Genomic DNA, 25,375 nt, shown 5'->3' on the forward strand with positions numbered 1-25,375 from the left:
GTGATGTAATTATCTTTGTTCTTTGTTCGTTGTTTTTGATATAGGCCTGCAACCCCAGAAATAGAATGAGAGTAGGACGGACATTTAACTGTTTGCCATGGTCATTTGACTAGTTCAAGAGAAAATGACGAATGTTGTTATGGCGACAACACACGTCAGTGGGGCCGTAAAGTGTGTCACACTCACTAGTTCGAGAAACTCCAATGACTTACCAATAGAAATATGAAGCGATTAAATCCAGCAATCCTCAATTCCTCTCTAGCAGCAAGGCAACGGACATAGTGCACAAAAGACGCCTATCCATGCTTCATACTACTCCACTGCTCATTTGTTGCAAAACCTCACCTCAGTGAGTCTCGACTTTCCGCAAGTTGGTTTATACGGAAATTAGCCTGCCACAATGGTCGCAGTTCTTTGCAGTGGCAACAGTACACATAAAAATGGCCGCCGTTTTGACCATCCTGCTATGTTGATTTAAAAGGGAATGTCCATTCTATTCTCATATTTCTATGGCTGCAACAAACTTATTTTGATTGATTATTCTGCTGATAATTTTCTCAATCAATTGCCAGATAATTGGTAGTTAAAAAATCACAATTTCTCACAACTTCCTAAAGCACAATGTGTTTTAAATGTGCCTTTTTTCTGACCAGCCTCAGCAGGATAGCTTCAAACTAGCTGCAGTAACTTTGCAATTGAAGAGCTTTCAGCAAACTGTCCTGTCTAATTTAACAAAACGCATCAAACCACAAAACCGAACCAACAACTTTGTTCTAACATGTCTTAACAAAGAAACTAGAGAGATGTAATGTAATCTGACCCTTTGTTTAGTGTTTTCTGTTTGGAAGGTGTTAAACGTGTCATAACATGATCATCCTCAAGTCTGAATAAAAGATCTTCTCTGTGAATTTAAAGGAATCTCCCTGGTGTAGCCTACCACATATTCCTGCCTAACCTTTCCCATCCCCAGTGCTCTCTCTCCTTTACATACACATTGGGCAAAGGGTGAAAAGAGGGACTGTGTGGCACAGGAACTGTGTGTGGTTAGGGTTGTTTATAGGCAAAAAGCTGTGTCCCTGTGTATGCATTCTCCCCTTACTTCCCGCTTAATATATTGAGTGCTGGTTTATTTCTTAAGGCATGGTAAACAGTAATTTAGAATGGCTGACAATGATTTATTTTTAAAAAGGCAGTCTAAAACATTTTTGTTGGTTTTACCCAGCAACAGTTTATTATCAACATCTTCTGGTTTAACTGGTTAAACTGGTTTAATTTCTGGTGTTGTGTTTTCTTAATATGAGCAAAAGAATAAGTATTTTGTGGTCTAAAAAGCTTTATTTTCTCAAAATTACACTTCGGACAATCTCAACTAACCCAAACTGTCCTTATGTGATCATCAAATTAAAAGAAAAGTACAAAGTATTGGCATCAAAATGTACTTAAAGTAACAAAAATAAAAAGTATTCATTATGCATAATTAATTAAGAATGGTGTAGCCCATATTACCGGTATATTATTGGATTATAATTATTTTTGCACAAATGTGTAACGTTACATCATTATAATGTTTAAGCTGGTTATGGTGGGGCTAATTTCGACTACTTTTATCTGCATGATAGGTTGTTTCCCTCTGGGGATCAATAAAGTTTCATATTAATCTATAATATTACATCCTAATTTATTGACTATATTTTTGTATTAATGATCCACCATGCAGTAAAAAGTACATTATTCCTCTAATATGTAGTGGAGTAAAAGTATAGAGTAGCAGACTTGGTCACTGTCCACCACTGAGATAACTGTTATTTTCTAAAAGCTTGTTTGCAAATTAAGTACTCAGCATAAGAAAATGCACCTGTATGGCCTATCTGTGTAGATTTTTTGCCTTGGCAGGGTAGGAGAGGGTTAATAAAGTAACCACGTCCGCCTCACGGTAGGGGTGTGAACACTTTCCCAGACACACACACACATGCGGACATTCACAAGTCTTGTTTCTCACCAGATAACGTTACGCTTTAGTCACCCAGCTAGCAGGGCAGAAGACGGTCGACCCTCAGCCAACTGTTATCACCTTTTGGAGAAGAAATAAAAGTAAGTTTTAGCCTTAATCATACTTTAACCTTAACGTTACATTCAAGTTATGTAGCTAGTAATAATATAAGAGTAACGAAAGTTAACGTTACGCCCAAATCGTTGTTGCCAGTTCACTGTTAGCTGACATCTCCTTTAACGTTAGCTACCTTTAGAATACTTTGTCTAGCTCTTGAAAAGTCGTTAATGACTAAATGTCGACTAAGCTAACATAAATGTTACGGCAGTTAACGTTAGCTCAGCAGAATCGTTATTGGCTGAAGAGACGTCAGTTTACAGTTGACGTTAATTTTAATTTAACGTTCTTCTTTAACGTTTGTTAAAGTCTACCGAACTGGTCGGTTTTGATAAAACCTTCGATGAACTGTTGAAGTCCCTGAAAAAAATAGACGAAATTGCGTGCTTAATCTAGCTAGCTAATTTGTGAAGGTTTTACATTTAGTCAATGTTGGCGTTAAGTAATCCCCCAGGGTTAGCTAGTTAGTTAGAAAGAAGGACTTTATAACGTTATAATTTAGATTTTGAAATGCTGGCTGCGGTAGCATCCTGATTGCCATGGTCACATCTCAACTTTTTGTGCATTGTATGTAGTTACTTGTCATCTGTTAACGTCGGTGTAACGCCTCAAATATGTGTTGCATTTATATTGTGATTTATATTGAGTTAATTCTATGCTGTTGGTCTTTAAAAAATCTAAGTAAACCGCAGACGTTAAAGCAGGTGTCAAGTGGTCCCAAAAATGAAGGATCTACAGTATACGTTCGTGACCTTTTATAGGGAAATAGTAAAAACTCAGTATTTTACTTAATATAAGTATTAGCCCACTTAGGGACTGTACAGTGTGTCAGGATAACTCATCATCACAGGGTCCAGTGTCTCAACTTTGAAGTGTATTTCAGCCTTCCCAGACTTTTTCCCTAAGTGATGTAGCCATCAGCTTTAATAAAGTGTATTATCAAAATATTACATGCTAAAACAGCATAAAAATAAGAATCAAGCCCCCTTTTTGGGATGAGGTTTTATGCATGTTGCATTATTTAGCAAAAGCCCTGGTACAACTATCTTCTGTCACATTACTTCTCTGTCAGTGAGGGATCTAAGGGACTACGGTATACCACTGGATTTTAAAGTCCTTAACGGCTCATATACCCACATGATATATCTTGAAAAGCCACAGTAGAGCAGAGGTGAGTTGTTTAATTAATGTAGGACACAGCAGCCTCAGGCTATTAGAGAATGACGCATGGTGCTGGTCCCATTACAGCTACAGCTACAAAATGGGCTTTAAGAGGTTAATAAAGTGGCATTTGCATCACTTTTAAAGCTGGTTGTGATGTAAACAGGGTTTTTTTTGTTACCTTGTTATTGATAGCTGATGTTTTCATCCTATCACCAAGGCCACATCCTCTTCTTTCTGTTTTATATCATAAATCAACTACTTAGGTGCTTGGTTTTAGCTGGTCAGAATACAGTAAAAAGCAATTTTAGGTCATTTTGCCCATGGTAACTTGTAATAGGTGTCATGATTTCATATAGACTTACTAGTTTAAAGATGATTAGTAATTTTTAGTAGATGTAGATTAAAACCATGTGTGCTCTGTTTAGTCACTGGATGGTGGGAAGTTACCTGGCACTGAACCCCTGTCTGAAGTCCCATTGCTACTAAATGGGAAATCCCTCCATCCCACAGAATTTGTTAAGGCATATCAACTAATTAAGCAACTCAACTGATGAAACATAGTCTAGACTAACCATTTTGCATGACCCAGATTAATGAAACCTTTACAGACATAAACAATATTTTGATAATAAAAATTATCATTACTAGCAGGCCTACTTCTTACTCTCGCAAGCTGCAATATTCAAACACACAACTGAACTTACACCAATAACTAGGGCTGGGCAATATATCAATATTAGCCTATATCAATATCGTGATACGAGACTAGATATTGTCTTAGGTTTTGGATATCTTAATATTGTAATATGGTAAGTGTTGTCTTTTCCTAGTTTTAAGGGCTGCATTACAGTAAATGTATGTAATTTTCTGAACTTACCAGACTGTTCTAGCTGTTCTAATATTTGCCTTTAACCACCATAATAATTATATCCACATTATTGATGATTATTTATCTAAAATCTAATTGTGAAAATATTTTGTTAAAGCACCAATTGTCAACCCTACAATATTGTCGCAAAATCGACAACGACATACTGTATTTGGTCAGTAATATCGTGATATCTGATATTCTCCATATCGCCCAACCCTACCAATAACTGCTTCTAGAAATGTATGTGCTGAAGCTGTTTCCTTTCACTCAAACTTTTTTCAAATTAGTCTCCAAAGTGCTAGTGATGGCGAGATGAAGCCTCATGAAGCATTGAAGCTTTCCAGCAAAGTGGTTCATTTCTCGAGGCTTCATTTGCTCACAATACCACCTGTTGGTCAAAGAGGTAAAACAGGCAGATATATTACTGATGATCTATGTGATCTGTGTTACTGTATCAGAGACAGTTTTTGACTGAATTTTGCGCCAGTAAAGACTAAGAAATAACATAGAAAAAAAAAAAAATGTCCACGTAATTCATTCATATCAATATAGTGTGTATTTTCTGGTGGTATAATATAATTAACATAACTGTATAATAAACCGATTTTCTTGAGAGGAATGCGGCTATCAAACGTGTGTATATCAATAGGGTCATAATATAATAGCAGGAGGGGTTATTTTAGTAGCTATTCTTAAACTAGTACGTGGCAATGGTTTAACTGGGAAGAGGGCAGTGAATGTGCGTGTGTAGATAATGGATGTATAATAAAACCGTGTGGATTCGAACCACTTCATAAACCAGTCACGTGGTACGGACGGGCAGCGAGGTTTCGGATGTCATCAATCTGTCTAAATCGATACACGCCTCGATACGCGCTTCACGGAAAGCTCGACACATGCTTCGAACCCTCGGCACAGAACGTAAAATCACTACAAAATGCCACTGAGAAAATGAGCAACATCCTGTTTCAACAACATTGTTGCAGATGTTAAAGCAGGATTCTGGTCAAGTATTAAAGGCTTTAGTACCAGGCAGGTTTGTGCGAGCATGATGGCCTCACAGATGTGTAAATGGGTCAAATATGAATATAATAGGAGGAGGTGGTAGATGGTGGTAGATGGAGGTTGGCAAATCGCCTTGCTTTTTGTGTAAGACAGGGCTCTAGTTGATCCATGCTGGGTCCATTACTGACACTGTCGATGCCATCTGCCAGTAATGCTGCCATCATAATAATCTCTGTACTTTTTGTATAATAGACTCTAATTTCAATTTATTGCAACCAAAACAAACACTGTTTGATGGTCACAACTGACACCTTATGCCAAACCACATGGAGGAAATGGGTGCTACGATGGGGGTGGGGGAAATGGCTGTATGAGGTCACAGAGTTTCAAAAGTTCAGGCGACTCATTCGCAACTTTCTTTGAAAGTAATTTAGTTTTTGCACCATAAGCCTGAGTTTACTCTCGTCTTTTTCTGCTCTCCCATTTCAGATTTCAGCAGCGTTATGAATACTAGCTGTTATACAAGGTTGCGGTTTCTTGGAATTGCCGTTTTACTCTGCTTTGAATTTCCATTGCACTTTCCAGTTCTTATTTTCAACTCGGAACAGATTTGTCATTCACTTTCAGGGAGTGCAGTGTGATTGGGTTTGTCTACTGTAGGTAGGTTCAACATAAAATAAATCTATAAAATGGCCCCACAGTTTACAGTATCTGCTCAATGTGTGAGCTTGTATGGAAGAAATTCTGCAAAAGTTTGAGAGTTTATTTATGGTTTGGTTTGACTTTGCTGCTCACCTCAAAATGTTCAGTTGGCTACTTCAGAATGAATTGGGCTGGTCCTGATTAGAGGTCGACCGATAGTGGATTTTACCGATACCGATAGCTAGGTTGGGCCGTATTTGCCGATAACCGATTAATCGACCGATAGTATTTATAACTTATACAGTTCAATAACTACTATACTAATGTTTAGCGTCATCTCAGCCTCGAAAGCAAACAAACATACTGTTGTGCTGTTCTTTCTCTACTAATGCAGCATCTATTCAACAAATTAATAACTTTATAATGATATGACAAAATGTACTGTATACATACCTTTTTGCTGTCGATGCTTTAAACGAGCATCTGATGTCAGCCTTCTCCGCACAGCATGTGCTCTCCGTGCAGCGCGCAGTAACACGTGTCGAAAATAAACAACACGAGGCATCAGTGATAGTTTTTATTTCGCCTCTAGAGGCCGCTATTGTAATGCATGATGCCAACAGACTCTTCTCAGCTCTCGCGTACTGCGTAATGAATGACAGCGCGCACTTCTTAGCCGCTCCAGCAACGGACGCAACCAGGAAAAACTATCAGTATGGATTTTTGCCGATAACGATAGTTCCACCAATCAACTATCGGTGCCGATTAATCGGCAAAACCGTTGAATCGGTCAACCTCTAGTCCTGATTGATTGATTGATTGATTGATTTGCGGCTTGAAAAATATAATAGCCTAAGTAGTAGGGATGTACGATTCAGAAAATGTCACGATTCGATTCCGATTTTTAGGCTCACGATTCGATACAATATCGATTTCTGATTCAAAAACGATTCACAGTATGTAAATGTAGTTACTTTTACCATGTATGTGTATATATATATATATATATATATATATATATATATCTTATACATCCCTTATTACATTCATGTGGATTTTTTATTTAGTTTATTTAGTATCTTTTATTGTCCATATTATTCATGTGGATTTGTTTGTTATTTGCTATTTTAACATCCTATTATGATATGTCTGTAAGCTACTGGGACTTTGAATTTCGCCTTGGGGATCAATAAAGTATCTATCTATCTATCTATCTATCTATATATCATGTGATTGCAGTAGACATACATTTTTTTTTTTTTTTTAAATATGAATCGATTTTTGGAATTCTATGAATCGATTTTGAATCGTTAGAGCTTGAATCGCGATTCGAATATGAATCGATTTTTTTGCACACCCCTACTAAGTAGCATTGAGACATTGTTTGGAATTGTTTTCAGATGGACGGGGCTCAGTCAACAAACAATGGTTGTCATAACTAAGCCGTTTTTAATCTGCACTGCTGCTCATCATCTAGACATAAAGACCAGCAATCTTCTTTAAGGATTATCTACTTTGCAGGGGTATCTGCTTTGGGCTTTGTACTGTGTTCCATTATGTAAACATGAATTGTGTTGGTATTTATGTTTTCAAGTACATTTAATAGCCTAGTATCAGTGGTTACTTAGTAATAGCAATATTAACTTCAGCCGTCTTTTGACAGGCCTACTCTACAGATTGTACTTCCAGCCAATAATGTTGGAGTGGAAAGATATACAGTATTTATTTTCCCATGTTTGCATTTGGTTAGGCTACTCTAAATAACTATTGCTCTTGTGATGGTTCCCAGCAGCGCAAACTGTATTACTTGGTGAATCCTAACTTTCAGTGTTTTATTCATCCTACCGACCCATGAATCTAATTGACCCTTCGCTAAGCCCCACCCTCCTTAGTTACTGTTGCTACGCCTGACAAGCTTTCGTGCCTGGCACGTCTATTACAGTATGTATGCACCGGTGTCAGACATTCCCAAGGAGATAATTAGTAATTTTTGGCGAACAGGTGAAATATCTGAGAGAGTAAGACAAAAGAGACTGCAGTATGCATTCGAGTAGGGCTGAACGATTTTTGAAAATAATCTAATTGCGATTTTTTTTCCCAAATATTGCGATTGCGATATTCGATTATTTTTTTAAGCTCTTTGTCTTCTGTATTATTCAACAAAGAATGATAATATAATTTATAGTATGAACACACAATTACACAATAGACAGTTAAATAAGTAAAAATATAGTATATAGTATATATCTATATACACACACACACACACACACACAACAGTGTAATTTTTTACAGTGCACAGAGAGGATCTGCCTCCAGCCCCTCCCCCTCGTGAAGTTGCGTGCTGCCGAGTGCACTTGCTCAGAGAGGCTATCGTTACGATAGCTAGTTGCTGGTGTTCTTGCCGTGGGATTAACTGTACTAATAAAACTGTTGAAACACCGCGGCCACGCTGCTGTGAAAGCTCCCCGAATGTCATTTATCAGTCTGACTGTTACCCCTCTCAGTGGCAGCTCCTCCACTCATATCTTAATAACGGAGCTAACCGCTAACCGGAGCTAACCGCTAATCAGAGCTAATCGTTGCCAACGAGCCTTCAGTTCTGTGTGCCTGTATCCGTTAACTGCATGTATGGACTCGAGCCCAAATAAAACCCTTCATTTTATTAAAATGGCTGTAAAAGTTTTAAACTACAACTCAGAGTTGTTTGAATGACAGAAATCAGCTCAAGGTACGACGTAGCGTTAGCGTGCTAGTTGATGCTTTCTCTGCGGAGTGCAGACTGATTTGCTCTCGCGAGTCATGTGACCAAACCAACCACGCAGCCTTTGCGATTAGGAAATCGCGTTTTAACATATCGCGATATTATTGCAAATGCAATTAATCGTTCAGCCCTACATTCGAGGGATATATCTGTCGGTACACGATCCGTTCTGCCTGCACGATCCGATCTGCGCATGCGCAAAATGTTCGCGCATGCGCTGTTGTACGAGGATTTACGACACTGCACGATCTGTTCCACGCTTCCGGTCGACAGCCAAGCTAACGTTAGTTTAGCTAACAGCTAATTCGGCTAACTGCTAGCTGAGACAGCATGTAATAACTTTAAAAGACCCTCAAAATAAAACGTGAAAATAACCGTTAACATATATAACAGCTGTTACGTCAGTTCTACTTTACTTGTGCTCATTTAAAATACAATCACTCAATACTTGTCTTTATTGTTATTACTGTGAAGTCTTAATTTAGCTGTAGCCTGCTTTTCCCATTACGTTTGAGTTAACGTTATTTTAGACTGAATCTAGCTGTCAGCTAGCGGTTAGCCGAATTAGCTGTTAGCTAAACTAACGTTAGCTTCCCGGTGGAGGCTAGCCATAGGCTAGTGTGGAACAGATCGTGCAGGTCGTATCCTCGGTAAAACAGTATTATCTTGCGCATGCGCAGAACGGATCGTGTACCGACAATATCCACGACATAATATGCAACCGATGAGAGAATAATTTCATCAAAATTGAAGCTAAAGCCTATAGGTCCCAGCGCAAGCAGCAGCCGCCTCATACGCTGACCATTCAAATGGTAAACTCACAAATTGAGGAACAGCTATGTTCATGCACAGCAGGGTAAGTGAAATTTGAAAATAATCTAATAATTATAAATCAAACAGCTTATCCATAAGTCTTGTGGAATAAACACAAGACATTAGCCTGACCACTTTGCAATGATAACATTCTCCTGCTTATATTTTTAGCGATTAACAAAATGCTGAAATATATTTTAAAGTATGTCAGTGAGCCTCCGTCTTGCCTTTAATCATCTTTTTTGACGTTCAAATATATGCATTATGAACAAAGAACCATCATTATTTCCAAGCAATGCTGTGCTGGGTTAGCTAGCTAGCTAACATTAGCGTGTTCTTGCCTTGGAGCAAACGTATGTGCTTTTGTTAATCCTGTCGACATTTAGCTAGTTGTGAATGGGGCCTCCCACACTGCTTGATCCACGCCCGGCATTTCTCCCCTTGGGTTTTAGGTTTTGGGAAGGGAAAAAAATTCCTCCACCCCGTCCAAACTTTTAGGATACCGAGTATCAGATTTGCACAATCCACACGCTTGACAGACCTCCCGTGCCTAGTTACGGTTGCTAAGCCATGATTGGCCTATGGCGGTTTTCGGGCGTGGCTTGCGAAGGGTCAATTGGGAAGATTAGATTAGCCAAGAATTTTGTGAGAAGAAAATTGCAACAATGTGTTACAGTTATACAGTGTCAATTCACTGTAATCACCAGGCAGAGGTAAAATTAGCACAGTAGTTTTTAAAAAAAAAATAAGGAAGTAAACAGGATGGTGACATTTTTAGATGGGTGTTAAATACCATTTCATATTTAAATTAGGTAATTTCTTGTTGTCACGATGCATACATTAAAAATATATGGCAGCTTTGATATTGCTTCCCTTTTCACTTATATGTACAGACCCACCACTAACCAATCAAAGGGAAAGAAAAGATTTAAAAAAAATTTCAACAGTTATAAACTCTCTGTACAGCACATCAGTTTCATGCTCTGTATTGGAACTATGTTAAATTGCATCATCTTTATCAAATAAAATTCAATTTAATAAAAGTCTAGCAGTCAGATGTGACTGAGAGATGTCAGCAAAGTAAATATGCTCCAAGTTAACTCAAAGGTAATTGAACTGGTAATACAACATGTTAGGCATAAAGTGATATTTTGCATCATGACTAGGGGTGTAACGGTATGCAAAAATCACGGTTCGGTACGTACCTCGGTTTTAAAGTCACGGTTCGGTTCATTTTTGGTACAGTAAGGGAAAGAAATGCAAACATTAAACTGCAGGTTGTTTATTACTATAAACTTTTTTTTAACAATTTGTTTACACTTTTTAAAACACTTTAATAAAATATAATAAATAAAATATATATAAAATAAAAAAAGAATAAGAAAAATACTGCTGCAAAGTTCTCCACTAAATAAAATACTCTCAGTCGGTATGGTATGCTATAGATCAGCCAATTTATAAATAAGTAATAAAAACACCAATTGCTTTCGTTATTGCGTTGGCCCGATCGGAATTACCAGCAAAGGTCTGTTTAAATGCCAGCGGGAGCTGCGTTTGAATTACGGTCGTTTTTTTCCTTGTAGTAGTGATGTTCACACTCGCGTGATGTCTTTTCAAGTGTGTTAACAAGTTTGAAGTGTTGCCAGAAACATACCCGATCATTCCTGAGCAATGTCGGCACACTGCTTTCGTCTTATCGACTAGTCTTTGTCCGTTGACGTATTTCACTGGGAAACCGAAGTGTTCCCAAACAGGAGACCTTAATGATATGGATGGCTCTTCAAGCTCCGGCTTGTCCGTACTGTCTATGGGCTTGTCTGCATTGGCCATGACGCCAGCTAGCGAGAGGCTGAGCTAAAGCGTGCCGTGTATGTTGTTGTACAGCACGCGGTGTGTGATTTTAATTTTTTTCCCCAAACCACTTCAGCAGAAATCCCGCCCTGCAGTCGATTTCATTGGTTTAGGTTACAGTGACGGCGGGTAGGTTTAGAGATCAGTGTTTGGTGTAGGCAATCTGTACAGTGATTGACATATTGACATGACCAATGAAAACTTTAGAATCAGCTGCAGGGCGGGATTTGCACTGAACGCGGAGACTTCCGCCACTTAATATGTTCGTGTGGAAACACGAAAATTGACCTATGTTCCGCACACAAAAGATTGCCGCACACGTGCACCGTACCGAAAGCCCTGTACCAAAACGGTCCGGTACGAATACACGTACCGTTACACCCCTAATCATGACACACTTTTTGCTTACCCAGCTACTTGCTCTGCCATAATGTTCAGTGCCTGTGCTTGTCTTTAGTCAAATCTCTAAACAAGAAATCCACCATTACAAAAAAACAAGAACAAAACAGTATTCTTTATATTTACAAATAATACACAATAAACATCAGGTCATGGGTTTTTGCTTCCAAAAGTAGTATAAACTGTTTAAAATAGAACTAAATACACACTAGGCCCAGGCATTGGGAAGAACCTACAGTTTTGATGTTACAGAGACAGGGAGAAGAGAACTGCTCGTCATCTGATACACGGGGAGTTGTCTCTATAGGATATTTTCAGACTCCTCGAATAACCACAATAGCTGGTTATATTTTGAGTGCTCCCAATGAAGGAAAAGGTCTGGTTGTGGCTGAACCATGTTGCCAGAGAGTTTCATAACGCGTCCTAACTGTGCTGTATGTGTGCTGCTGGCCTGGCTTACAGGTGTTTCCTCAAAGGAAAATGTTACTCACAGAAAAGCCTCTGAATGCAGTCATATGTATAGCCTACATCTGTGTACATGGTAAAAACACAGATGAGTGAGAGGTAAACTGATTGTAAAACAAATGCAGACATCAGTGTAAAATGCCAAAACTTAAAATACAGACAGCTACACTTCTGAGCCTGCTTTGAGGGTCTGATTCACAACATTATTGTGTTGTCGGTTATGTGATTGTGTGACATCAGACCTATTGAATATGGCTGAATGTGGTTTTATAGGCTTCTCTTGTTGTACATTTGGCTCGAAATAGTAAATGGAATTGACTGTAATGCTCTGTGTTTCTAATCAAGTTTGTTACTGCTAGTAAACACATTTGTAGATTGGTCTGGTTCCCTTCTGCTTGTGATGACAATAGCATGTCTAACCACATGCTGTCATGGTCTCCAAACAGTCATCATGACTTCACCACTCAGATTTTGTGGTTTTCTCTCCAATCTTTCTCACCAGGGTGGTTCCTCTTGTTGGTCAAGAATTAAACTATATTCATTTTAAAATTTGCTTTCAAAATCATACTATACTGCCACTCATAAAACCCAATATTTGGAGACAACAGGCCAATTGTTGTCTTGTACAACTAGAGCTGATCGGGCTGTTTAAGACAGGAGAAACGTGGCTGTTAAAAAATTAATTAAGCTGGATCTTGTTGCTTTGAAGATTAAAGCTTTTTAATCAGGAACCCAACTGTGCAGATAGATGTTCCTGTGTCCTTGTTTTGTGGCATGCAATGCTATCTCAAGGAGAGCTGTCTTCGTTGTGTTTTCTCCCATCTTGTGGCTGTCTTCTCTTTTTATCTCATAAACCCACACTAGACTGGGATATTACCCTCTGATGTTTAATTTAACCAATACATTCTGTTTATTTCTGTCTTCCAGAAGCACAGCCATGGGGAAAGGATGCATTACAGTCACCAAGTACTTTCTATTCCTCTTCAACCTCCTCTTCTTTGTAAGTAATCACATTTCTTCATCACTGCTTCGTGGCAGTGCTGCAATCAAATGCATAGCGTGCACTGTCAGAATCATTTCACATGACTTCCACTTTGTCAGCTTTATTTACCTAAGATAGGTACATGCTTTGCTCCTTCAGCTGAATCACTCGTGACGCATTGTGAGCCGTCTGATGCCTTTCAGCACTAGCTTTTATTTTAATAAGCATCCTTATAGCACCAGAGATTACTCAAGATACATAGGGAAATGTCGCTCACCACAGCCAGGTCTAAACAACAGCAGATGGTTGCTGTTTGTTCCCTCCTCTCTCACACCGGACACAACATAAAGTCCAGGGGTTGATAAAACCCCAGACTCTTAAAACTGACTCTGCGAGGATGTCCAGACCTTTCCAATGAGACTGCAGCTGTAAACCTGACACAGACCTTTTGATGTGAACACTCAACTGGTGTCTAATAGGAAGCGTGTGTGTTTTTTGTCAGTGTTTGTCCAAGTGGACAGATTAGACTAGTGGAGGCTAGGGGAAGCCAGGAAGTGGTGGGCTAATGATGGCTGCCGGGAGCTCAACAGTAAATGAGCAGCTCTTAACCAGGGCTCTAATGACTGTTGTGGGCTTGGGGAGAAGCTGGTGAATCAACAGAGCCTCTCATCTAAGGATTGTGCCCCCATTACAGTGCCCCACAACTTCTAAACAAGGGCCATCTTAACACAGAAGTTCTGAACTTCATTTCCTCATTACAAAGGTACATAAGGTAAAACTGATAATTTTCTGAGGCTTGCAGATGCCAGTGACAAAATGTTTCAGTCTAGAGGTGATGATTCTTGTCATTGTCTTGACACTTTTATCCTAACTTTAACAACTTTGAGTTTGCTGTTCTGAATAGGATATGGTTGAGTGTGACTTGTAGATTTGTGGCTGGCTGGCTGTTATTTGTCAGGAGAAACCAGAAGAGTGGGTCTCTTGATCCTCTCCCCATCCTCTTTCTCTCTACGTTGCTATGAGAGAAAGGCTTGATGGTGTTTTAAGCCCCCAATGTCCGTCCAACTTCAAGGCACCTAACCCTAACCATAACCATAACCATATCCATAACCATTGCCTAATTGACTTCAAGGCAGCGCTGTGATCGTTGACTTCAAGGCACCTAACCCTAACCCTAACCATAACCATTGCCTAATACTAGTGCGAGACGTTGGGGGCTTAAAACACTGATAAACGAGAGAAAGAGACAAGGAGACAGGGCGAAGAGTTAGGAACTGATTAATTCCAGGTGTGACAGACTGGGGTAGCATAAATAGCACCCTCTGTTTAAGACACACCAGCACAGATTCTGTGTTTAACTCTCACATGAGATTTGGTGGCTGATTCCTTTTTGTTTCCCCTCCACAGATCTTCGGAGCAGTGATCATGGGCTTTGGCCTGTGGGTCCTCTTTGATAACCAGAGCTTCATTGCTGTTCTACGTAAGTGTTGTAACACACACCCACAGTCCTGCTGCCACATCCTTTCGTGATAACACTTCAGCAAACATTCTGAACACAGTAGAATTGGAAATAGAGACTGAAGAATGTGCTTGTCAAATCCTAAAACCCCTGGCCTACTCTGCAAAGTTTATATGGATTTTGGCTCATACTGTAGGACTCATTCCCAAGGAACCACCAAGGGATTTTCGCAGCAAACCAAAAGTATGACTTGCAGATGAAACTTTATGACTTCCTCAGCCATTCAAAAGCTTCCCTGTGGACTTAAACTGATAGACACATCTGTGGAGATCCAGGGGAGTAGGTTAGTCAGGGGAGGTGACACGCTCACAATCAAGTTGTTTTATCTTATGTCAGTAAGTAGCAGCTTTATTTCCCCCAGTTTCCACAGAGTTGTACTTTGAACTTGACGGTTCTCTCATCTCCCCAGATGGCAGAAGTGCACAGATAGAATCGCCCACCTTCACAGATGTTGTCACATATCTATTTGTGACAGTGAAAAAGAAACCAAGCCTTGGAATGGCATTCTCCTAAGAGACAAAGCTATCAGCTTTGTCATAGACAAAAATATGTTTAACTTAGGTTATCAACTGTGAAGACACTGGAGAAAGCATAATGAAACCCAGTTCCAGCTGAAAAGAATAAGGAACCACTGATGGAAACTCTTAGTTGCCATAAATCTTGGTATAAAGGCTTTCAGTGTATTCATCCCAGATGGAGCATTGCCGAGAGCAGCAGTGAGGTTTTCTCCCAGCATCAGTCTATACAGAAGAATTATTTCAATTAACTGGCAACTTCATAAGTATTGGAAGTCAAATACAGCATTTCTTTTAATGAAACTGTCATACCCCTTTCCTATAGGAGATGGGCATATGACGTGGGTCGCAAAGCTACAGTATGTCTGATGATGAGTGTTAACCCATTCAGATTAACCTCAAATGTGGTTTTAGCATGTGCGCTGTGCCAGTCTAAAAGAACTATAAGATTTATTGCTCCTATACTGACAATATTTCAACGAGAGTGAACAACTTTTACGATTAGATTGAATAAAGCAGCAACTATTTTGATTATCCATTAATTGTTTAAGGCGTATCTTGCTGCTTTTCTCTGTCTTATGTCATTGTAAAGTAAATATCTTTTTGTTTTGGTCAGACAAAACAAATAATCTGAAGACAGTTACCTGTAGTTCTAGGGTATTATGGTTGACAATTTTCTGACATTTTATAGACATAACGATAAGCCGATTCAACAAGAAAACTGTTGGCAGATTAATCAATGGTGAAAATTATTTTTAAATTGCAGCCCCAGCTTCTGTTTGCAGTCCATAACTATGGGAGGTTTTATGATGAGAAAGGCCAATCTCTGAGGCCTGAGTAGAGCTGGAGAAATCTATATTTAGGCTGGAGGTCTGTGCTGCTTTGACTAATGAGTTGTGAAAAGGCTGAAGTTATGACGAAGACAACCAGAACTGACCTTGTGTCCTAAATTTGTCAGACTGAGTCTTGTCTTCCTCTAGCTCATATTTCAGCTCTTGAGATCACTACTTAAGAAGAAATCAGTCCAAGGTTATTATTGAGCTGAGTTTGCTTATCTCCAGTTAGGCATCCAGAATATAAAGGCAGTACAGTATCCATCATCCCTGCCAGCCCCAGTCCTATTGTTATGATAATCCAGCTGTTCCTCCTGAGATAGCAGAGAGCCTGCTTCACTGATACCCTGAGGAAATCCCTTCCTATGTGGGGCTTGATGACCTCCTCTCCTTCATGTATTTTTGTTCCATGTACCCTGGAGGGGTCAACTTCAACTCCTAACTGGGTCCCTGGATTTCTTAGCCCACAAATCTCTTACCACTCTGTAGAGAGAAAAAACCCAAAGCTGCAGGCAACTCTGTTTATTGACTCTGTGTGTTCCCCTCAGAAGTTGTACCATTGCCTCACTATAAACAGGATATCTGTGTTTTCAGTTTCCATTCTTTATGAGTTATATTAATAGAGGTTTCTGCAGCTGTCCCAATGACTTCAGGGAGGGGAACTTTGGCAATGTTTTGGTTTCAGGACCCATATTTCTCAGTTAAAAGGGCATCCTTTCCTCAGTGTTAACCCCTCTATATCAAAACATTGCCGTTAACAGTTTACCTCAGTGACATGATGCCTTGAGTTTATCTTGCTGGCACTTGCCAAAACACAGCTTGCCTTATGTTTAAACAAAAGTCGGCCTTGGAAAGGAGGTCTGTGAGCCAGATAGTGTGCCAAAGCAGTTTGGAAATATGCTGCAGATTAATTTCGAAACTTTCCAAAGTCGTGAACAAAGAAAAGAGAACTTGGTTGGGAAATAATTCTTCTTTGGGCCACTTAAACGCAAGAAATTCAGCACAAAGCTGATCTACTTATGGTATGTTTGCATTTTAAATCTGTACATAATGTCAACTATGACTTTTCTTCAGCTCTATACAAGCTGGATGTGTGGCTCTGGTCATGTTTACAGAAGGACCTGCAACACCAAAAAGTCCCCCCTTCTCCCTCAGCAGCTTTCTTGAAGGGCACCATAATTTGTGCCTTTTCACATGGAAAGTTCCATTGAAACTACCCGTGGAACTATTTTAGAATATCTAGCGGCAACCTACATGGAAACGTGCCATAGTACACGACCGGACAGCACAGTAACCAGGCCAACACATGCTGACTTCAGAAAAAAAGTGTACTGTATGGGAAATTACCACAGAACACAGATGCTAGCTGCACAGCAGGAAGGTTGTGAAGTACAGTATCTGTTGCTCTGCAACTTTGATACACCTGGCAGAGTGTCTGTTTTAAAAGACTTAGAATTAGCAACTAAGATTTAAAAGTCGGCCCATCATTGTTAGATACTGGTTCTAATTGATGTTAGAGTTAAAGGTAATCCAAAGTAAACTGCTTCAATTAAATCTTTCGAAGTGGTTACAGCGGAGAATCGTTTTGAGGTAACATTAGTGTTGCATGACGTTTCTTCTAACTCCAGGGTGTATGTTTTTACTAGAACAAGTGTTCATTTAATCACTTTGCTGCAGGGAAACTACACACAGACATCTTTCTCAATTGTAGTTTCCACTTTTGATAATTATAGAAAACTGGCTTATGATCTACATTAAAAAATATTGTTATGGTCCACTTACTAAATCTCTATTATGTTGATTTAATTTGCCACAAGTGCAGTGAAAAAGTTCTGCTCCACATTGAGACTAATAACTGTAAAGGGAATCATACTGAAGTATCTCGCAGAAAAAAACGATGACAGTGTATCATGCAGTCCCAGTTCAGTGCTGAATCTCGCGTCACTGCTTCCTCTATTCCAGGCATGTCCAAAGTCGGGCCCGGGGACCTCCCGCAGCCTCGGTTTGTGAAAAACAAAATGTTTAAAACAAACATGAGGTTAATATATTTATTAACTTCATTGAAGTTTAAGGTATTCCATACAGTTTGTTATGTTATCTGACTACAGATGTAAAAGTAAGGCAGAATTGTTTTTGTTTTTTAGATTTGTTCACGCCTGAGTGGGGTAGATTTGGTTATATTGCCATTTTAAAAACAACGAACATAAAAACTTTTATAGAACAGTGCATTTGTACGTAACTTTAATTCTTTACAAAAGTCAGAAGGGACCATTTGCCCCCGGGCATCTTCACGTTATCAAATCTGGCACTCTTTAAAAAAAGTTTGGACACCCCTGCTCTATTCCATCTCTGCTCTAGATAACAAGCTGTTATGCCTCTAACTAGATACTCAGCAATCTCTTGCGTCCTTTGGTTTGGTAACACTCATTTTCAATGTATTTCGATGGTCACTGAGGCTTCTGCTTAAACCATTTCAGCGAATTCCTGTTTTTAAGGAACCTGTAGTACATTTTTCTGTAGACATATGTGTGTGTGTGTGTGTGTGTGTGTGTGTGTGTGTGTGTGTGTGTGTGTGTGAGAAATGACATGCTTCAACAGAATGCTGGATATAGAACATACAGTATGCTTGTCTGCCTCCCTTTAAATGCTACCCTGTAGCCACATAAACACTGCATATGTTGCATATAGCTTTCAATTATTCTCGACATTATCTACAACATGTTTTGCTCTGGTAACCCATGTAGCGTCAGCGATGTACATGCATAATAATGTCTTTGTGCCAGCGTGTGTATTTTGTATCTGTATTGTAAATTAGTATATTTATTTAAAGTAACTAAGTGTATCCATGCACTACACCATCTATGTACAAAATATGCAACTAACATAATTATAATTAATAGGGTTATGTCTTTATTTTTGTCTGACCAGTCCAAAACCCAAATATATTCAGTTTACAATAATATGAAACAGAAAAGCAGCAAATCATCTCATTGGAGAAGCTGAAACTAGAAGATGGTTGAAATTTTTGCTTGAAAAATAACAAATTATTACTTGATTGTCAACAAAGTCAATACATTTTCTGTTGACTGATCAGGCTAATCATTTCAACTCTTGATTACATATAGAATGGCCTGTCCTAAGTGGTTAAGATATATATAACTGTGATGCCCCTGTTTTAATTCTAGCTGTCTCTATACTATCAACTTTAAATTAAAGGCAAAAATGTCAAAAGTACTTAATACTTCAGAAAATATGTATATTATATAAATCATATAAAATATAATAAATTCTTATACGGGAATGAGCCGTTATAAGCAACAAATAATTACGTTCATGGAAGAACCTAAACATTCAGTTGTATGAAAAATGAAAAGGTTCTCAGTCTTGATTTAAAAATCTCATTGTACTGTTTTATTCCAAAGAATTGTTGCATGGTAGGAAAATGCACTGGTACCCTACAAATTGCTTATTTATCTTTGGAATATAATGAGTGTACATGATGGAGTATAAAGACTAAGGATGTCTGCAAAGTAAGGTGGTGCTAAATCATGATAAAAGTATAATCTGAATTGGATGTCTTTGTAGACAAATGTTGGCTCAGTGTATGTACAGTCATTAGGTTTTACCCAGTAGAGTTGTACTTGGAAATACAACTTGTTTTTACAGTCCGTGGCATAATTAATATCAATTGTGCATCTGCCACAATGTATACTGTATATGATGATTGCTGCATGAAGCATCAGCAGCTAATGTGATAAGGGAAGCCAAGAAGCAACATTGCATTATATTCATTGTGTCTTTCAGCTTCTTCACCAAATGGATGGGAGTGAGTTATCTGATAGCTCTGGCTGGTTTGCTTGGCCCAGAAATCTTTTGGAGTTGGAGTCATTTCACAGAGCTCAGATTCTGGCTTCATCTGCAGACCGAACTCTGTCTCTCTGGAGCTTGTCCAGCCCAGATAGCACACAGCCACATAATGGCTCCAGTTTATCTCCTCTCCAACCTTCCAATCTTCCATTGCAGTCCCTGCCCCCTTCTCCTGGATCTCTCCTGCTCTACATACCAAAGAGGGAAATCAATTAATCTCGTCACACATTGGTCCAACTCTCTTTGGTTGCCTATTAAAATAAATCTTTTGTGGGAGAAAAGCACCAGAATGCTCTGAATTCAGAGAAGTAGGTTTGCACTGTGAATAATTTTTGGCTTGCTGTTACCACATGTGTCAAAATGGTTTTGCATGTGAATGAGGCCTTCCTCTGAGTTGCATTTGGTTGCAGACACGCACACTGTGGTTAAAGAAGAACAAGAGCAGAGATCAAGGCCCTGCTGTTGTTGTCATGAAAAATCATCTGTCAGTGCATTTTTTGTTCTAACTGGTGTTTTTTGTTTAAAAAAGGTGCTGAGTTTAACTAAAAGACTGATATAAAATACAAACTGTTGCTATAAATCTATTGTAACAGGTATTTAGTTTGCAGCACCCATATAGGTTTCAGTGGTTCTTTGTAAGTTTAACTCTTCTTGTGTGTAACTGTCTGTTTACATCTGTTTTCTCCAGAGGAATCATCAGATACGGTGAAAGTGGCTGCCTACATCCTCATCGGAGTGGGTTCCTTGTCAATGGCCATGGGCTTCTTTGGCTGCATAGGAGCCGTCTACGAAATTCGTTGTCTGCTGGGTCTGGTGAGGAATGACATTCATTTAAAGCTCCAATTCTAACATGCTACAGCTTGGTCTCATTTTATAAGAGGAAGACTTAGGGTTAACACCCCCACGATCAGGCAGTTTAAATGTGAAACTTGTGTAAGATCTAACATCTGACCGCAGTCATCAGTCACCACACAGGAAACTAAATGTTATGTTGTATGACAGAGAAATCAATAGGTTTTAATCCTCAATTAAAGAATTCTGAGTAGAGGGGCGCCCGGGTGATCTAGGAGTTTAACATGCTGACCGTGAATCCAACGTCCCCCATTAGAGTCTGGCCGGGGACCTTGGTTTCACGTCATTCCTCCTCTCTCTCTCTCTCTCTCTCTCTCTCTCTCTCTCTCTCTCTCTCTCTCTCTCTCTCTCTCGCTCTCTCTATCTCTATCTCTCTCATTTCCTGTCATCTCTCTAATGTTAAGTCAAAATAATACTTGAAGAAAAAAAATGCAGCAGCAGTGTTTAGCCCTCTAATTAACCAGATAAGCTGTTTTTTGTATCTACAGGGCCTACCAACTAAATATTATTGTGTATATATATTGTATTGTAGTTACTGTACACTTTTTTACATGATACATTCACTTAAATGCACCTGTTTGAGATCTCAAGCTTGGCTAAGAACACATGAAAGATTCCTGCTGACACTAAAGCCCTTTTGCATTTGTGCTTATGTGTGAGCTCGGGCCTCGCAGCATGTGTGGATTTACAGAGAGCGGGGGGGCTGACAGGGATAAAGCCAGTGAGATGTAAGGGGTACAACAAGAGTGGGGATAGGTGCATGACCTCGACAGCGTTAAACCTGCTAGGGGTTAACTGAAGAACTGCTGTGACCTACTTCTCCCAGTGACACTGACCAGCTGGCACAGGACACCCCCATCTTACATACACACACACACACACACACACACACACACACACACACACACCACCTTTACACTCAAGGAGGACATACATGAGGCTGTCGAAAGATGTTATATGACTTACAATATTCTTGCAGAAGGCTTTATAAGATTAGAGACTCTGAACACAGATTAACGACTATTTAAAATGAAAGGTAGAAATGTCTGCCCAAAAGTTTTTCTATTCTATTCCTGCAATAAAGGTTGTTTTTTTTTAGCCTCATGGGCAGGAAACAAATTGTAAACACAACATTGACATATCATCATATTTTAAGTTGATATAGCACTATAGCAAACCATTGCTTATTTACACATCCAGCAGACATGGAGAAACTTTATCATTAATTTGGAGTTAATGTCCCCTTGATACAGTTTTTTTACGATCACTATGACACCTTTTTCAATACTTTTAACAACTTTCCTAAACTCTTAACACAGTTAGCACAACATCCGTCTGTGTAGGCTATACAATTAACACATTTCTTGTTGCTTTGACACAAAATGCATACAGTTAACACAAATTTAAAATGCTTGAACTTCTTTTACACACAAGTTCCACCAAGACCAAAACAATGGATTTTTACTGACCAATTTGCAAATGCTTTCACTCTGTATGTCAGAACAGATAACATGTTCTAAACCTAACTTATAGGCTAAAGTCAAAGTGAACAGCTGATCATATTGTAAATTGAAGCACAAATATATCCCCTGCATTTTATATATGCATTTATTGAGAAACACATGATTGTTTGAAGTTGAAGTTATGCAAATAGATCAATCACAGCTGATTCCCTTCTAGTAAACACACTCAGGTGTTGAGGTTCTTTCCATCGCATGATCATATGGTAGTACAGTAAAAGAGGACCTATTTGAACAATATACTGTAGATGAACACAGAAAATAAGAAAAATGCCTTCACGAGGGAGAGGAAGTACCAGGACAATTCTGTCTCTGTCTCCTTTTTTTCCATAAACCATACATTCTATAAAGCTACTCTGAGATGGGTCATTCATTTTTTGTATTGAATTTCTGCAGCAAAAGAAACAAAATGGTGGCCGGGTTGGATCAGTGAGTAGAGCAGGCGCACATATACTTGGAGGTTTATGCCTCGACGCAGAGGTCCAGGGTGCGAATCCGACCTGTGACGATTTCCTGCATGTCTTCCCCCTCTCTCTCTCCCTTTTCTCAACTAGCTGTCCTGTCAAATAAAGCCCAAAAAAAATCTTTACAGTAAAAAAAAAATATATATATATATATATACATATATATATGCATGCATTTACTAAACCCAACAAAATAAAAATGTAGAGAGGCTTCAAGAGAAACTGCAGTGCAAAACACAATCTATGATCAATACAATATACTGTTGTCTATTGTATAAGGGCAGACCTGACACATACAATAATGCAGTTTCTGTAATTCCATGGGATGTTAGTGTTTTGTATGACATTGTGCTATGATTGACTAAATGTTCCTCTTGGGAGAGAACATGTGTTAGTGTTTCGGAAGAATTATTAGATTTTGAGACCCGTTTGCATTGTTTTGGTAAACACAGTGTATTGTGTTAGTGAATTATTGTATTTTGAAAATCAGTGTTGGAGTTTAGTTTACAATGTGTTATTTTGAGCATGACATTAACTGTTTTGCCAATTGTGTGTTGTAGGTGTGTTGGTGCGTTAAGAGTTTAGGAAAGTTGTTAAAAGTATTGAAAAAATTGTCATAGCGATCGTGAAAAACTGTAAATGTGTCACTCTCCTTTTAGCTCTGTTTTTGGTCTCTACCAACTCCTGAGGAAAATATGTCTCTTTTGCTGCTAAGTGCTCCACCATGTTCACCAGTTAGTCAATTACTGTGTCTGTCTGCTGTTTGGTGCTGAGCAGGTTTTTAGAGCTTTTTCTCTGAAAACAGCTGCCTGCTACAGCCTAAAACAACACTATGAGAGCGGTAAGAGTGAAGCAAAACAGTAAAGTTGCGAGCTGGACAGCTAAACAATTAGCTTAAACTTGTTATAAAGCTTTGTAAAGCCAAGGAGAGCCACAGATTCTGGTGATAATTGTCTTTAGGTTAATCACTACATGTAACCCCTTGACTTTGTCACAATTTTATAAAGCTGTCATTTGATATAGTCGATTATAGCCGCTTAAAATCTATTCTTTCTTTATTTAATTTTCCATAATTTGTACTAGAAGAATATTGATTTCCTGCATTCTTGTCAGCGTTTTAAAAGTTTTGAATATAAATGTTATACTGACATTTTCCACAGTACTTCACCTGCCTCCTGCTCATCCTCATCGCCCAGGTCACTGCTGGAGTTCTCATCTACTTCCAAAGAGATCGGGTAAGACACTAGCTCCTGTGTCCTTTATTATTATTATACTTTTCTCCCTTCCTTTTTCTCAATTTCACTTCTGTATAATTTGTCCTCCTGTCTTTACAGTATTTTAGTCTTTTCCCCCATGTTACTCTCTGTCCTAATTTATTCTTCTTTTACCCTTTAACCCCTAATTCTCATCCCCTCTCCCTCCCACTACCCTTCCGTCTGCCACTGGTACAACTGGGGCCTTCTGGGTATTTGTTCTTTCCCCTTCACAGCTGTGACTGGCATCATTTCGATCTTAGGTAAACCTGATAGGAAGCCCCCTGCATCCTGTGATGAAACAGTTTTATACCCCAACGAATGGAAAGTGACATGGTGTCGGTTTGTGACTGATGCTGGTAGAAAGTGAGATGAAGCAGGTGGATTGTAGGAGATGTGTGACAACTGTAAAGGAAGTAGTAAGCAGGCTGTCGCACTGAATGTTTCCATTGTCGTCTTTCTTGGTTCCACCGCTGGGTGTTTTAAATTATTTTGTGTTAGAGGCAGAAGGTGAACTAATTCACGGTGAATGAGTGTTGCTAAAGCTGCTGTCATATGCGGACATATTAAATTGGTCTGTTAAACACGGCCTCATCTAAAATAGTAATAATTACCCCATGGACAGAAACCACTTTCTACTAAAGTCTTTGATGAAACAGTACCCCCTACAGGCGACATCACCAACTCTCCAGAGGTGATTGAATATGTTTCAGTCATTGCGCTGAGTTGAGTTGACCCTTTAATAGATAGTTAAATAAGCCCAGGGGGAAACCCAGCAAAGTGCATCTTAGAAAACAAGTCAGACAAGTCACAACAAACCAGATATTCTCTCTGTTCGCTGTCTTAAAAATGGAGGATTTTAAATATGTCATGTAAGCTTAAGCACAAAACAACAATACACCTGGATGTCAAAAATATATTCAATATAACAAGATGCATCCTAATATCACATGTCCTTTGTGAGTTTTACATCTGCAGAGCATTAGGGTATCTCTTACAGGTCGCTCAACACAGTTTTTTAAGTTACACCATGGATGAGGGTGACCATCACGCAGAATCAAATCAATAATAGCACCAGCCCAAATAATACAGCCAGTGTGTTTTCACTGTGCGTGTGAAGGGAGTGCCAACATCTCGGACCGGTTTCATACTCTGAACTTGGTCATTCCCTCCCTGGACATAAAAAGCCTTTCCTTTGATAAACCTCACACCTGTAGGACTCAGGATTGGTGGAGGCCTTTCAGCTGTTTGCCCTCCAGCATGTATGTGTGCGCACATATGTGTTTGTGTGTATCTCTGAGAGCATGTGTGTGTCTGCAGCCTTTAGACGTGCTCCCTGTGTTTAAGGCTTACCACAGGGCAGGGTGGTGCCATTTCCCAGAATAGGGAGAGGCTCTCGCTCATCTCCCGTAGGGCTCTGAAGATACATTGCTGCCACCGCTCTGTGGTCTTACACACATAAACACAGAGTCGTGCTCCTACTAAGCTG

At 39.2% G+C, this 25,375-nt stretch overlaps 1 protein-coding gene across 1 annotated transcript in view; it reads left to right on the forward strand.

Annotated features, from left to right (window-relative positions):
* Positions 1 to 1,938: 1,938 nt before the first annotated feature.
* The window catches only part of cd82b (CD82 molecule b), a 29,201-nt gene continuing 5,764 nt past the window's right edge, over positions 1,939 to 25,375 (forward strand). Inside the window, exons 1-5 of the mRNA XM_031282509.2 lie at positions 1,939 to 2,091; positions 13,009 to 13,081; positions 14,471 to 14,543; positions 20,486 to 20,610; positions 23,794 to 23,868. Coding sequence (XP_031138369.1) covers positions 13,019 to 13,081; positions 14,471 to 14,543; positions 20,486 to 20,610; positions 23,794 to 23,868 — 336 coding nt within the window. The 5' untranslated portion in view covers positions 1,939 to 2,091; positions 13,009 to 13,018. The remainder of the gene's footprint in view (positions 2,092 to 13,008; positions 13,082 to 14,470; positions 14,544 to 20,485; positions 20,611 to 23,793; positions 23,869 to 25,375) is intronic.

Source organism: Sander lucioperca, chromosome 7, assembly GCF_008315115.2.
Source record: "Sander lucioperca isolate FBNREF2018 chromosome 7, SLUC_FBN_1.2, whole genome shotgun sequence".
Classification (NCBI taxonomy): Eukaryota; Metazoa; Chordata; class Actinopteri; order Perciformes; family Percidae; genus Sander; species Sander lucioperca.